The following is a 15008-nucleotide window of genomic DNA, read 5'->3' as shown; positions in this document are numbered from 1 at the left end:
AGATTGGGAGGAGCCAGGGGTAGGAAAGGGGTCCCCCTCCAGCCACCCCGACCGCCGGCTCTTCCTTCCTCCGCCACCAGACGTTGCAACACGCAGCCAGTCTGCTGGCCGCCGCGTGAACCGTCCGCCGCCCTCCTCCACCGCCCCCAGGCACCCGCCCAGCTGGAGGGCCTCCCTCCTCCGGAGCATCCCGGGGGCTGGCAGCTTCCACCCCTCGGCGGTCAGCCTCCCCGCTGGGGACCCCGTGCCCCGCCTCCCCAAGGGGCCTACAAACCAAGGGCTGGGCCTCTGGGGTCAGCTTTTGGTGGCTGCTTAGGGTTTCCTGGGAAGCTCAAGCCCTTTGGAGATTGGGGGCCTAATGCGCTTCAGGTATAAAGAGATGCCAAAGTGTCTCGATGGCCGCGCATTGCCCTTCTCAGGCGAGCCAGTTTATGCCGGGGAACTCGGAGCCGGCCCTGGACTGCATTCCTTTGGCAGCGCTACGGGCCTGGGCTGTCCCATGGAGTGGAAAGCAGCCTGGTTGGGGCCTCAAGGAATCTGCTCTGGAGTTGATCTGCTGTGTGACTTCTGGATGAGTCACTTGGCGTCTCTGGGCTCCACCATCTCCAACTGGCCTCCCTGTGCTGGTGTGGGGAAGGTCAAAAGTGCAAGAGGATGCTCACTGCGCAGCAAGAGGGGTCAGAGGCTCAGGTGCTGGGGCCCGGGGCAGGGACAACTTGGAGCAGCTCCCAGAGGCCAAGGCAGCCTCTCTGCTCACTCCAGCCCCCAGACTCCTTCTCTTACTGAGGGAAGTTGGGGCTTTACAGCCTGAGGGGGTGAATACTCCCCAGGACCCAAGGAATCCTTCAAGTGACCCCGGATCTTTAGCAAGCATCCCTGGAGTCCAGCGAGGGACGGTTGCACCCTAGAGCCAGTCCCCTCCTACAGCAGATTCTAGTTCCCCTTTCCGGGAGCGATGTTTAAATCCCTGTCCCCTCTCCTGCAACTGCCCCACTCAGCACCCACCCACCCACCCCACTATAGTCCCTCTGGTCTCTCTCTGAAATGCTAACAGGAGGCAGCTCTCCTGAATTCTAGACCCCGGGCAATCAGATGCCCAAAGAGAATGAAACCATTTGCCCTCTTAGGAATGGAGGTAAGGCCCTGGAGGGGAACCTGGGAGGAGTGAGGTGGGCACCCCATGAGGGAGGGCACCCACTAGGACCTGTCACTTGACGTGTGGGGCTCCTCGTTCCAAAAACCATGAAGAATGGATGGGATGGTGACAGTGGAGTGTCATACCTAGTGCAGTCCCCCAACTGGAAGCCAGCCCCGGCTCTCATGGAGGGCGGTCAGTAGCAACTCACCACAGGACCTCTTGCCAGGCATGAGCCCCCTGACCCCGCCACACTGGCCACGGCTACTCCAGGACGCAAGATACACAACGCATCCGTGGTGGACAGCTGAGGGGCAGCGAGCGAGAAGTGGCTGGGGACGTGGCTCAGTGGTGGAACCCTGCCTCACACAGGGGGACACTGGGTGGGAGCCTCAGCCCCACATAAAAGTAAACAGATACAATGTATTTTTAAAAAGAAAGTTAAGTCAAGGTTTAAGAAAAAAACAAAGTCGCCGGCACACCTTGCTTCTAAAGCTCCCAAGTCCCATGTCTCGCCTTCATTTTGACTCCAAACATTCGGGGCAAGACCTCAGTGGACCACTCCTGAGGCCGCTCCCTTGGTCTCCGCATGCCCCTGCTGTGACCGTCCCTGGGTTTGGTTGGGGTCTGCCCCAGACCTGGCTGGGCCCTTCCTGTGCCTGCCCAGCTGTCTTCCATTTCTAAACTCAGAACACCTGAACTGCGAAGCTGACCTGGGCCCAGGCTCTGGAAGCTAAGTGCTCTGCCGGAGGACAGTCAGCCTGCGGCCACACAACCCCCCTGTGGCCCGGCACCTCTGGAGCTGCTAGCTGCGGTGCTGTATTGGAAAAGGAAACCTGAGTGACTTTTAACTGGAGTGACTCAGCCAGCACGGCCTTCACACCCCAACATGAAACGCCGGGGTCACGGAGCTGGTGTGCCCAGAGCACACCAGGGCAGGCAGGTCCCACAAAGATCTTGAGCTAATGAGGCGTAATTTATGGACCAGCCTCCAAGGACAAGCCTTGAGTTTCCTGCAAGCTGGGCCCAGGTAAGTAGCCCATAGGCTACTAATTAGGCATCAGTTTAATCTCCGTGAGGACAAAGGTCAACTGCATGGAGTTGATCCTGCTTGGGGTCACACTGTCAGGCTGGAGACCTGGACCTGGAGGTCTTGGGGACTCAGAGGAAGTGGACATTGCGGCAGGAAATGGCTGGGACGGATGCTGGCAACAAGCCTGTGGGCGCTGCTCAGCGACCAGGCGAGGCAGGGCTTCTCCGCGCCAGCCCTGAAGTGTACTCCAGACCATTCCAGCCTCCAGGGTCAGAGAGTTCCCTTGGAAAGGCAGGGTCCCCTGGCCCTCCACTCACCCGGTCCAGCCAGGCATCCCGGAGAAACCTCCAACAGCTCCCTAAGGTACTCACCATCAAGTCCACTCCACCCGCCAACACCCAGCTCGAGCGGTCTGCCCTCCTGCCCTCCAGTCTGCCCTGCCCACCCTCCACTTCTCCCCAGCTCTGTAGAGGATGGGACCTGGATCCTTGTCTGGTCCTTGTGACCTAGGACTGTGCCCTGATGTCTCAAGTCTAGCCTGGGAGAGCTCTCTGGGCTGAGCTGTCTTCTCTCCTGTGGAGGCGCTGCCCACTCAGCGGGGGGCCGAGTAACACCCCCTCTTTCCATTTTCTTCTCCAAGGCTGAGCCCTCCCTGGGGTCATTCTGCATCACCGGCCCCTCCTCAGCGGGAACTGTGACATCGTCCATCCCCTGGCCCTCTGTGCGGCCCCTTTGTGGTCAGCAGGTGTCAGGGCAGACGCAACCAACATTTTCCCATCAACAATCTCAGGAAACCACCTTAAGACCTCTGGGAGGTCAGGACTGGCCCTGCCACTTTGTAGACAAGAAAACAAAGCCCCCCCCCCAAGACCTGTGAATATGGTCGCTTACATGGGAAGGGAAATGAGGGCAGATGGGACGCAATGTGCTGACCTGCTGACTTTAAGACAGATTATTCTGGTGTCTCAAAGGGGTCCAGAGCCATCATGAGGGGCACCGCACATGGACAGGGGGCGGGGGAGGTGACTAAGGAAGAAGGCCTATGATGTGACCTTCCTGAACCTAAAGATGGAGGCAGAGGCATGGCCAGGGGCTGCAGGTGGCCTCTAGAAGCTGCGAAGGACAAGAGATGTCCCCAAAGCCTCTGGAAGGAGCACAGCCCTGGTTTTCAGCCCAGTGAGACCAGGTAGGACTTCTGACCTCCGGAACTCCAAGGGGGTAAATGGGTGTGGTGTGAAGCCACTGGCTCGGGGTCTTTTGCTAGAGCAACAAAGAAAGCTCACTCCAGGGACTCTCCGGGCCAGAGCCTGGGTCTCTCCATGATGTGGCCTCTCCCGCTCCCGGGCTGACCTGTCAGCATCACTTGGAACAAACACAGGAGCAGGGACAGAAGTTCGCTGGATTAGACAAGGAGTGAAGGGGAGGGGGATGGGACTGGGAGGAGTGGAATGAGCGGACAGCACTTCCTGTGTTCATACAGGAACCCACAACCTGCGTGACCCACTTCGCGCATACCCATAAGGACGGGAGTTACCCTCCCTGTCTGTGTAACACACCAAAATACGCTCGACTGCCGCGTGTGTCTAAGAGAACAGCAGCAACAAGCCACCTGCCTTCCAGAAATGCCCCGGGCACTCAAGGAAAGCGCAGGAGAGGGGTTGGGTTGCCCGTCAAACTCCTACTGGGAACTCCAGATATGCCATCTCATTAATCCTCACTGGGAAATGAAGAAACTGAGGCTCAGAGAAGTTCAGGAACTTGGAGCCCTGCAGCCAATGAACAGAAGGGCCGGCGTGTGGACGCTGGAGGGCCTGACCCCTGAGCTCGAAGCCCATCCACCACGCCACGCTGGCCCCTTGGAAAGAAAAATGTCCCCAAGACCAGGGTGCTGGGCCTGCCAGCCAAGCAGGCGAGAACCCTCAGCCCACACGGCACCTGAAAGGCCCCTGCCCTCTGCTGCGTGCTCACAGGGAAGTGGCTCCACCAGTCCATCTGTGTGGGGTGTGGAGCCAGGGAACACTGGGTGTGTCTGGCAGGACCCCTGCCACATGAAGGTCACTCACACTGCCCCAGTGCTGTGTGCTGACCGCCTCTGGGCTTGTGAGAGGGGTCCCTGTGGGCAGGGCTGAGCGAGCACCAGGGGACCTGCAGACCCCCCACCAGAAGGCCCCGGCCTCAGCTCAGCTCACCTGCCTGTGGCTGCAGGGGAGGGGCAGCTGGCCTCTCACAGGAATGTCGCTTGGAACTGTGACCTGGCAAAGGACCTTTCCCTACTTTTGTACCCCAGTGGCCTTAAATCTTCTAGGAAAGTTCCCAAAGGGAGTCTGTTGATGACCTGCTGGGCCACTTTGGGGCTGCACGTTTTATCTCTGAACTACACACCTCCTGAAGACAGAATGGTTTCAGCTCAACCCTGAGAGTCCATTCCATCCCCATGGTTTGGGGTCAGCAAGTGACCTGATAAAGGTCTGTGGGGCTGGATGGACAGGGCCGCTGTACAGGCAGGCCGGTCTCCGGCACTTTCTGCTTGGGATGATTGAAAGCTGGCTGCGGTCCTTCCACAAGGAGGGACACTGGGCACCTGCACCTGGTTCCCATGTTCCTTGTCACAGCATCCGATTTCCCCAGCAGAAGGCCACATCCCACTCTTAAAACTCCACAGCATGACTGGGGACCGTCCACCTCTAGCTCAGAGATGGGCCTGTGACCATGGCCACTGATGAATAGAATAACACCATCTCTGGAGACTGGCTGAGGCTCACCCACTCTCTGCCCCTTCCAGAGCCGCCGTGCAGAGGACACCTGTCTGTCCACGTGACTGGGGGTGGGGGAACTTAGGAGTCTGCCTAGAGGTGGGGGACGCGGCAGAGGAGCTGAGTCTTCACGATACTATTTGAGCCCCTGGAGCCAGGACCTCTGGTTCAAGAGTCCATGGGCCAATCTGAAGAACGCCCCAGACCTGCCGGTGCGGGGGCAGGGGCTGGGCGAGTGACCCAACCAGACTCCCTGGCTGCTGAGGCCATATCTGCACAGACTTGCTAGGAGTTATCGGTGCCATCTCTTCAGCCTCAACTGGTCACTTCTGAGCTGACTTTAAGTTACCAATCTTCAGAGTCTTAACCAGAAGACAGTAACGGTGCCTGCCTTGGAAGATTACGCCTAGAAGGGTCCCTGGCATATAGTAGATGCTCAGTAAACACGAGCTCTACCAGCTCTGATGGGTTGGACATGCATTCATTCACGCAAGAAGCATTTATTAAGTGCCTACTGTGAACCAGACACAGTGCTAGGTGCTGACCATACCTGGTGGGTGAGAGGAACATGGCCCCTGCCCCCTTCTGTCTTATAATCTGTTGGAGAAATGACAAACCATGGTGGGTTGCCATGGTAACCCATAACTTTGGCCTCACCACAGCCCTGGCCAGTTGAGCTACTTGGACACAGAGATGGAGGTGACTAATGCGCTGTGTAGGGGAAGCTGGGTGGTGAGGGGTTGGCAGCCAGCAACCCAGTGAAGGCCCAGCCTCCACCCCGCCTCTCCAACCCCGGCTCCTGGGCCATAGGACCAGTTCCTGTCAATAAGCAAAGTGCTCACGGTCACCAGTCATGGCAACAGGGTTTGAGGGCCCAAATGGGAGGAAAGAGGCTGGGCTCCAGCCTCCCACAGACTTCCAGAAGGGCCCAAAGGCTAAGATCCCCCGAGGGCTTCTGTGGGCAGAATCCTCTCCTTGCTGGGTGATCCCAGGATCAGGGTGAGACAGGCCAGTGGGTCCTTGGTCCTGGCAGAGATCTCTGCAAAAGGTGCAGAACTGGGGCAGTGGGAGGGGGCACCACCACCCCCAGAGCTGCCACCGCCCCAACCAGGAGCTGACGTTTCTTGCAAATGCTCTCGAGATGAGCGAGGAGGCTTCTAGAAGTCATCTCCCTAAATGTTTCTGATGAGGGAGCCAAGGTCCAGAGACAGTCACCTGCCCAAGGTCACACAGCTGGTTCCTGGGAAGGCTCCTAAGATCTATGGGGTTCGGAACTGTTTCCCAGGAGCCTGGGCTGCCCTAGGCAATGCATGAGGGCTCTGGGTGGGTGACCCAGCCTTCAGGACACCTTGACCATGTGACACTGCTGTGGGGTCAGCCTTGGCTGTGGGGATGCTGGTCCAAGTCACACTCTCCCAGGGCTGGGTCTTCTCTTTAAAGCAATGTTGTCCCCACCCCACAAATGCACACAAAAACTTGACATGGATTCTAAGCTACGAAACAGGCAGGAACTCTGGCACGGTGGCCTGTGATCCCAGCGACCTGGGAGGCTGAGGCAGGGAGACCGCAGGTTCGAGGCCAGCCTCAGCAATTTAGCAGGAACTTGTTTCAAAATAAAATTCAAAAGGACCAGGGGTGTGGCTCTGGGTTTAATCCCCAGTACCCCACCTCCCTGCCCCCCTCAAAAAAAGCCAGAAGTGAAGCTGAGGTAGTTAAGTGGAGGTAGGGCCCTCAGATTCCACCCGCTCCACCTCCCTCCTGCAGGCCCCAGGGTGCTCTGGAATCCAGAGTGAAAACTTGGTCTTGGACCCTCAGCGGGTGTTGAGGACGGTCTGGGGCCTGCTGGAGCTCGGGTGTTGGCAGAAGTGGGTCTCATGGGCAGGTGACAATGACGACACACACCTCCCTAGAAAGATGATTCAGTGTGGACAAAATGACCATGTCCTTCATCGATCGACTGCTTTTCTAGTTCCTTCTCTCTGAAAGGCCTCTGAAAAAGGGGGCTCAAGGTCACACTTCTCAAAACAGTGCTTAGACCCAATGGCCTTTGTCAGGCTGACCACTGTTGGCCTTCAGCACTAAGTCACAAATCTCTACTGTCCACTCTGAGCTCGGCCCTGGCTTCTGAGTCCCAGGACACCAGAGCCTGCACTGGCGCGTGGCCTGTTCTGGGCCTGTGTCTCTGCCCGGCGCAGGACTTGGGTGGATTTGGACGGGATCTGGGCTGAGCCTGCTCAACCTGTGTCTAGGACAGGTGTGTGTGGCGGGGGCAGGACTCCTTAAAAGTACAAAAGTGTCACTGTCATTCTTCTGGGGTCAGAGTTCTTCAGATCCTTGAGGGGCTCTACAACCAGCAAAAGATTAGGACTTCCTGCTTCCCCCTCGGTGCCCACCTCCTTCAAGAAGTCAGGAAGCGACCTCTCCCTGTCTGTACATCAAAGCATTCAGGTCATTTCTGAGGGCTCCTGGTCACCTCGGGTTTGGTTGGAGGGCCCTCCCCCTTGTCCCTCCACAGGGGTCCTGGCATCTTTAAGGTGATACACTAGTTGTCAAAAGAAAGAAATTCAACTGTGCTGCTCTCCTATCAGCTGACCCTTTAAAATAAACCCTGGTAGCTGCTGGTGACCTTAATCCTCTGGCCAGCATCCCATTCATTGTATGCAAATACTGCCACTGGGCGCCCTGAGGAATATTTGTGTAAACACGGATTTAACTGCATCCCTGCCTGCGTCCTGTTGACTCAAGTACTGCTTATCAAACTTCTCTCCAGAGCCCTTTGTGTACCAGGCTCCAGGATTTAATAGTTTGTCTCTTGACCTCTCCATAACCCTGAAAGAGGCCGGCTGGGCCAGGCGGAGATTATCTGTCCCCATGGGGAAAGCTCTAGTTCTGAGGCCAGGAATCCTGGGTCCAGAGTCAGCCTCCAGCCAAGCTCGGCGCTAGAGGGGCCTGCTGCTCCTGCCTCTCAGAGAGGAGGCCAGCCCCGCCTGCCCAGGTCAGGAGGACCAAGCCATCCTGCAGAGCCCTAAGGCCTGCATGTCACCCCTCTCGTATATGTTGTGACAGCCACACATCGCCACAGCCATGTCCAGGATCATGATCATCACCAGCCACGCACACGACCACAGTTGTGTGGCCCACCCCAGCCTCAGGACACCAAAGAAGCCATCAGCACCTACTTTTGGGGGCTGCAGGGGTTCAAGTCAGGTGCAGGATGTGAGCGTGCCCGCCTGGCCCCCTTCCTCCCACCTGTCATTTCCAGCACCTTGGAAAACGCGGATCAAGGAGTGACAGACAGTGTGGGTGGACCTGGCAAGGTCAAGCGGAGAAGGGTCATCTTCCCTTCATTTTTAAGTTTTAGTTGGTTGACGTTGGTATCCATTCCTCCTTCTGCCCCCTACCTACTTCTGTCCTGGTTACTGTCACAGATGTCACTCTAGTGATGATGACTCCTGGAATCTGAGGAGTGCTGGGGATTCGCGAGGTCATCTAGAACCTAAGAGCGGCCTCCAAAAGGCAGGATGATGGGCCTGTTGCAGGGCCAGATCTACATTGCTGAGTTCCCCTGCAGAACCTTCTGGAACAGGCCCCAGGCCTCCCCCATACTGGAAGGCAGCTGATGTCATCTCCCACCTCTGACGTAGTCAACTAAACTCCCATGGAGTTGCCACCCAGCTCAAGTGGTGGCTTCCAGTCCTCATCCTCCTGGGCCCGCTCCCTGGACACTTTTAATTGCCCAAGGACACTCTCAAAGTTCGAACGACGCTGAGCGCAAAGGTCCAAAAGCGCTTTGATCAAACACAACTGAAATATGCGGTTTCACCCGCTGCACGACACAGTGGGTTTTATGGTACTTTCAGGGGAGTTAAGCTTTATTGCCACTAAAAGACCCCTCCCAAAGCAACGAGAGCTTTTAAACCTGGGGACGGGCATTACTCCAGGAGTGCCAAGGGCCACAGGGAGAGAACTCGGTTTACGTGGTTCCCTGCGGCATCTCCAAGGCCAAGTTTGCTGAATCAATGGATGAAGTGACATGTCACAAGCCCTCAGAGCTGGGTCACCCTGCAGTGGGTCGTCACTGCTCACCCAACTTCCAATAAGAACAGACCAGGACCCTGCGGAGGGCAGAGCAACCCAGCAGACACCCCGCTCCAGGCCTGGGTGCCCACGGCTCGCAGGGCCACCTGCACCCCCACTCAGCGGCTTTGACCAGGAAGATTCTGGAGGAGCCCTCAACTCTTCTACAATCCCAGTGCGATAACAAGAGCACAGCCCTGAGCTCAAAGAAGGTGATGAAGCCACATTGTCGTGAGGTTCCCGGGAGCCACAGAAACCCAGCTGCCCGGTCCGATCCCCCACCTGCTTCCCCACTCCCCAGACAGGCGCTCCTGCGAAGGCTGGGGTGACACTCCTGCGAAGGCTGGGGTGACGTCACTGCTCCACTCCGAACCCTGCACAGACTTCCAACTGCACTCAAAGTCAAAGCCAAAGCCAGTCCTGGTCTGCAGGACCCACAACTCTGACCATCAGCCACCGGTTCTGCCCTTCCTGCCTCCTCCTCACCCCTTACCCCCTGCTCCAACCATGCTGGCTGCTTTGAGGTCCCCAATACCCGGCACCCGCCCTTCTCTGAGGCTTTGCTCCTTCCTCTGCCCGGAATGCCCCTTTCCTGGGACCTTTCCTCAAAGTCCCTGGCTCAGTGTGACCTTCTGGGCCTCCATTCTAGCCCATCTCTGACCCCCTTCCCGCATTTGCCTTCTCCTTGGCGTTGACCGCAAATGAATGTACTATTTATCTGGTTTATTACATCTGTGTCTCTTATCCCCGCAAGGCTCAAAACTGTGTAGTATTTGATGGTGGTGCTAACGCCTTCCTGATTGTCCTGGGTAGAAGGGACCCCTCCTCATAAACATAGCTGAGGTCATTCTCCCAAAGTGGTGACTTCAAACAAATAAGATGGAAACGGAGCAGAGAGAGTAACCGTAAAGATAAATATGAGCGGGCTCGTATCTGAATCGTCAGAAGGGCCCTGTGCAGCCAGTGACAAATGCACTTAGTCTACGGGGGAAAAAAAAAAAAAATAGAAGAACTTGAAGTCCAAACAGGAATCACAGAGAGCCGGGCGTAGTACACACACCTGTAATCCCAGCGACTCGAGAGGCTGAGGCAGGAGGATCTTGAGGTCAAAGCCAGCCCCAGCAACTTAGTGAGGCTCTGTCTAAAAGATAAAAAGAGCTGGGATGTGGCTCAGTGGTTAACTGTCCCTGGGTTCAATACCTGGTACAAAAAAAAAAAGAACAGGAAAAGAAAAAAAACAACCAGGAAACTCGAATACGCCGGCCAAGGAGTCAGGGCCCCCTCAATTTCATGGACACTCCAGGATGAAAACATTCTACAAGAATTGAAATAAATCACTGGCAGGCAGACAGCTACCTGGTGGCTGCTGAGAGGGCTTGGAAGCGGCTGTGGGTGTCCCACGGAGTGGGGGCACCGAGTCTTTTCCAGCCCAGAGCTGCTTCTTTTTCACTTAGTGGGATCTGATGACGGCAGGAAAGGCTGAGACAACCTGCCAGGAGGACAAACATCCTTCCCCAAGTCCCCTATTGTCAGTAAGCCGCCCTCCCGGTTTGTGGTAATTTGTTAGAGAGGCCACAGGAAGCCTGCACATGCGTGTGCGAGAACACACACACACACACACACACACACACACAGAGTCTTGGGCTTCTGTTGTAAGCCCTGTCTCCCCGCTTTGCTCATCTCTGCTGCACCCCCAGAGGCCCAGGGCTGGGCCAGACCCTGTGGACAGGCTTGGGAGTGGAGTCTCTTGGGGACTGTCAAGGGCATGAGGCCTGGGCAGCCTCCAGGGCGAGGAGTGGGAAGGACAGGGGGGCTTGCAGAATGGGGGAGCATTCCAAAGCTACCTGAAGGACGAGTTCCGAGCCAGGAACAGGGCTGCAGGCCACACACTGCGAGTGCAGATATGAGGGTTTTCACCCACCTCCCAAACACGCCCTGGAGTCCCCAGCCTGGCACTGGGCCCACACAGAGTGCCCCTCAGCCACAGGCCCAGGGCTCTCATCAGCCACCTGCCTGACACTGGACCAAAGGCTGGAAAAGCCACAGTAGCCACAGACAGTCCACAGCCCCTTCCATTCCTCCTCCCAGGAGTGCCTGCTAAAATCATGTCAAGTCAAAGACCCTGGGGACTGGTCAGGGACAGTGGGTGGGTCTGAGCCTTGTGAAAGCTTTGGTGAATTCCAGGAGGCCACAGAAAATTAAAAAGAAATGTAGCAGGAAGGACCTAGCAAGCGCCTTCCCCTTGGAGACCCTAATGGCCCAGTCTCCAACCTCTGGATAATCCTCTTGTGGGTGAGGATTGCTGTTTTCCGCTTAGGAACTTTCGAACTCTGAAACGTCTGTGTTCCTTTAAGAAAATCCTCTTTTGGATCAGCTTTGTAGCCTGGGACTCTCTACCACTCACAAATGTCGCCAGATCGCTTCACTCAAGGCCGTTATGGAAACTGGGTTGTCACCCCCCTCTTCCTGGACAGGTCAGCTGTTTGGAGGGACACTGATATGTCCCCTTTGGGGACCTCTCCCCTCCAGATTCACTCCCACCAGAACCCAGGCAGGGAGGGCTCTCAGGGGAAGCCACCTGCCCAACAGCAATGCAGGCCAAAGTGCCAGCCCTGCCCAGTGCTCCTGGGCGACCCTCAAGCTCACTATTCACACCTGTCCCCAGCCCACTCAGCTGTTTCTCTTGTAAATTCCCAACTCCCACAACACTTGGTCCTTTGTCCCCAAGGCCATGGAACCTCGAAACACTCCTGGCCCTGGGGATTGTCCCAAAGTCCACTCACTGGCCCCAGATGCACTCTGGCAAGAAGCCGGAATTCCAAATTGCCCACCATGACAGCAAGCGGAAGGCTCATTAGAAAGCAGCCCCAGTAATGGGTCAGATCATTATGAGCTGCAGGGAGCCCTCGTGATCATCCTGCCAGGTCCATGACTGACCCTAGTATGAATGGCACTGGGAAGTTGCAGGGCCCTGTGGGTCCGGTTTGGGTGAGCCTGCTACCAATTTAAGACACATTTGCAATTGGCCCCAGGCTTATTTCCTGGAAGAGGGTGTCCCTTTCCAAGGCAGGTGGGGCCGCGGCTTCCAGTGCAGGAACTGGCGGGCCCCACCTGCACGTTATACCCCCTCCCATGCCATGGCCTTCCTTCATGTAGGATTGTTTATAGTCAGTCAAGTTTTTTCAGGTCGACCAAGAACTCCCCAAGCCTACTGCAGTCAGTTACAAGCCTCAGGACTTGGGCCAGCTGGAAGATTCAGAAGCCTCTGTGGGTTGCAGACAGCTAAGGAATGACAATCACATACAATAGTCCCAAACAATCCCCTCCCCAGTCTGCCCTCCCACGGATCCCCCTTCGGCCAAGGGCTCAGGCAGGAGCCCTGCCCTGGGGCATCCAGGGAAGGAAGTGAAACTGCTGAGAGCAACCCTTCCTTCCTCTTACTCGCACGTCCAAGGGTTAAAAACACTTCCGAACTCTCCTTCCAACGGCAAGGTCAAGCAGCTGTCCAAGCCACCCAAGGAGAAGAGGGAGTCGTGGACAGCTGGCCCCCCACTAGCTTGGTGGTGACAGGCCCTGCCAGCCTGGCTAAGGAAGAGTTAATCGGCAATCAGCTTTGGCTGATAGTTCAGACTCCGAAGTTCAGTCCCAGTCCGAGCCACCCCGGAGGGATTGTAAATCTCAGGGCAGTATTTAACAAAACAAAAGCAACCTGGAATTACATGCAGGTTTGGTTTTCTACAGTACATATTTACTTAATCCCCAAGGTATGTGGCTCCGTGTCAGATCAGCTGGCTTTGCTGGCCCTCTCGCCCCCTGGTTCACAACAGTTTAAATTTCAAACTAATTCCCTGTTTTCGCTCTTCCTCTTCACAGGGCTGGCTGGAGACGGCCTGGCCTGCCGGCCTCAAATCCCTCTCTCGATTGCTCTTGTCACCGGGTGAGTCAGCCCAGCTGAGTTGGGACTGGGGTGACAGCGGCTCACCCTCCCCACTTCTGCAGCACCAGGTCTCCAAAAACGGAAACAGGAGGTGCTGGGACCCCCAAAATATTAAAGGCAGTGCCCAGCGAGCAGTACCCTCCCCTCGGTGCCACCTCCCCAAGGCTGTGTTGGGGGAGGGGGCAGGGTCGAAGGTGAGAACAAGGGCTCTTTATCAGCTGCTGGTTACCCCCTCCTCCTCTGTCCTAATTTCCACCTGGGCCTTCTAGTGCCTGTGCTGCCAAGACCCTCTCCTTCCTTTTCAAGCCCAAACCAAATACCCCCTCTCCAGTGTCATTAGAGCTGCAGTCCAGTCCGCCAGGTTGGGGCTGGGAAGGGGGTTGCCAAGGAAAACACCGAGCCAACTAGCAGGCAGCTCCCCGCTCTACCAGGGAGCGCGCACACCCTGAACTCAGCGGGTGGTGGCACTAGGGGGGAAGGCAAAGGGGGGGTCACAACACGTGGAGAATGGGTGGGTCTCCTAAGTTTCGGGATGGGGGCAAACAGCCAGCCACCGATCCCCCAGGAGCCGAAGAGCTCGGGACCTGCCTAAATAGACAGTCTGGTGCCGGGAAATCCACAAGGTGAAACCGAGGAGCTCAGCGCTTGCGTGTGGCGCAGGGGAGTGGGGTGGCCAGAGACACTCAGCTCCCGGGCGAGGGATCGGGCGGCCGCAGCAGGTGGGGGCACCCCGCGCCAAGGGCCGCTGGCCCTCAGCGCCCACTCCCTGGAGTCGCGGTGCCCACGTACCTTTCTGACGCCGCGCTCTGCAAACTCGCGAGCCAGCTGGCGCCCAATGCCTCTCCCGCCGCCGGTGATGAGGACGTTCTCCCGCGACAGGTCCCGCAGCTTGGCGGGCAGCACCAGTCCGACGGCTGCTTTCGCCACTAGATAGATCATCTGCAGAGGGAACACCACCAAGGCGCCCAGCCATTTCCACACCATCCTCCGCGCCGCGGAGCCGGGCAGGGGGCGAAACTCCCCGGACTGAACAAAACAGGAATTAAAAAAGAAAACACCCCAAAACAATAATAAATAAACCGAATACAAAAGAGAGGCGTCCCACCTGGTCACTCTTGAAATGACCTTTCCACAAATGCAAAGCACCGGCTGAGAAAAGTTGGTGGTGGGGGGGACTTAAAAAAAAAAAAAAAAAGGATGAATCCTCGGGAGGAGAAAAAGCGTCTTATAAGGTTGGGACCGTGGAGGGGTGGAGGGGAAGCCGGAGGTGGGAAGTTCTAACAAGAAGTTTCTTGCCCTAGCAGCCGTGCCGGCTGGGGAATTCTCAGGTAATGTTTACAGACTGACAGAGGAGTTTAGGCAGGGAAAGAAAAAAAAAAAAAAAGGGCACCAACCAACCCGCGCGCACCCTGCCACAGTCCCGCGGTTTCAAAGTGCAAGATTAAAAAAAAAAAAAAAAAGCCGTTTCCAAATTGTAGCGCGCCCCCTTCTCCAGGAAAAAAAAAAAGTGGGGGAAAAGTGCTTGGAGCTCCCAATTTCAGCCTGCGAAAGTCTCCCGACTCATTGCTATTCTTGGGCTCAGGAAATTGCTTAAACGCGATCTGATTGCCAGCAACGTGCAGGAGAAGTGGGGGGTCCGGGTGTCAGTTTCTTTACGTGCAGGGCTCGCCCTCGCGCGCGCTCGCTCGCTCTCTCCGGCTCCCTCCCTCTCTTCCAGCAGAGGCTGGGAGTTGCCGCTCAATCCGGTTCCCTCTCTCTTCCTTTTAGATTTATTGCCTTCTTTTTGTCCTTTCCAACTTGGAGAGGGCCCGGGCGTGGAGCGCGCGTGGATCGGATGAGTGGATCGTCTGCGCGGCGTTATTCATTCGCTCCTGGGGCAGCTGCGGCGCGGAGCAAGAGGGCGGCCCTCCCCACCCCCCATTTTTTTTAATACCCCATTAAGTCTGATTGACAGTTAAAGTTGTTCCGAGGCTTCACTACCGTTCCTCTGAGTGGCTGCAGCGACCTCCCCTCCCCCTGCGCCGTCGCGGGGCGCGCGCCTGGGCGCGCACACGGGCTCGCAGCGACTCGCTC

The 15008-nt window shown here is 56.8% G+C and overlaps 1 protein-coding gene and 1 long non-coding RNA gene across 5 annotated transcripts in view; one reads left to right on the top strand and one right to left on the bottom strand.

The window, feature by feature from the left end:
• Positions 1 to 14989, bottom strand: part of Dhrs3 (dehydrogenase/reductase 3) — a 33209-nt gene extending 18220 nt beyond the window's left edge. For 3 of the 4 annotated variants that reach the window (XM_015501358.2, XM_048783579.1, XM_048783580.1), the window contains exon 1: positions 13725 to 13919. In XM_015501358.2, coding sequence (XP_015356844.1) covers positions 13725 to 13919 — 195 coding nt within the window. Of the gene's footprint in view, positions 1 to 13724; positions 13920 to 14040 lie in introns of those variants that run through there. The other variant, XM_048783581.1, reaches the window with a different exon arrangement.
• Positions 12942 to 14155, top strand: LOC125610765. The gene is made up of 2 exons (XR_007340753.1): positions 12942 to 13129; positions 13815 to 14155. It is a non-coding gene; the product is annotated as an uncharacterized LOC125610765 (long non-coding RNA).
• Positions 14990 to 15008: the final 19 nt, after the last annotated feature.

The sequence above is a fragment of the Marmota marmota genome, unplaced genomic scaffold (genome assembly GCF_001458135.2).
Source record: "Marmota marmota marmota unplaced genomic scaffold, marMar, whole genome shotgun sequence".
NCBI lineage: Eukaryota > Metazoa > Chordata > Mammalia > Rodentia > Sciuridae > Marmota > Marmota marmota.
This window is presented reverse-complemented; position numbering and strand designations above follow the sequence as displayed.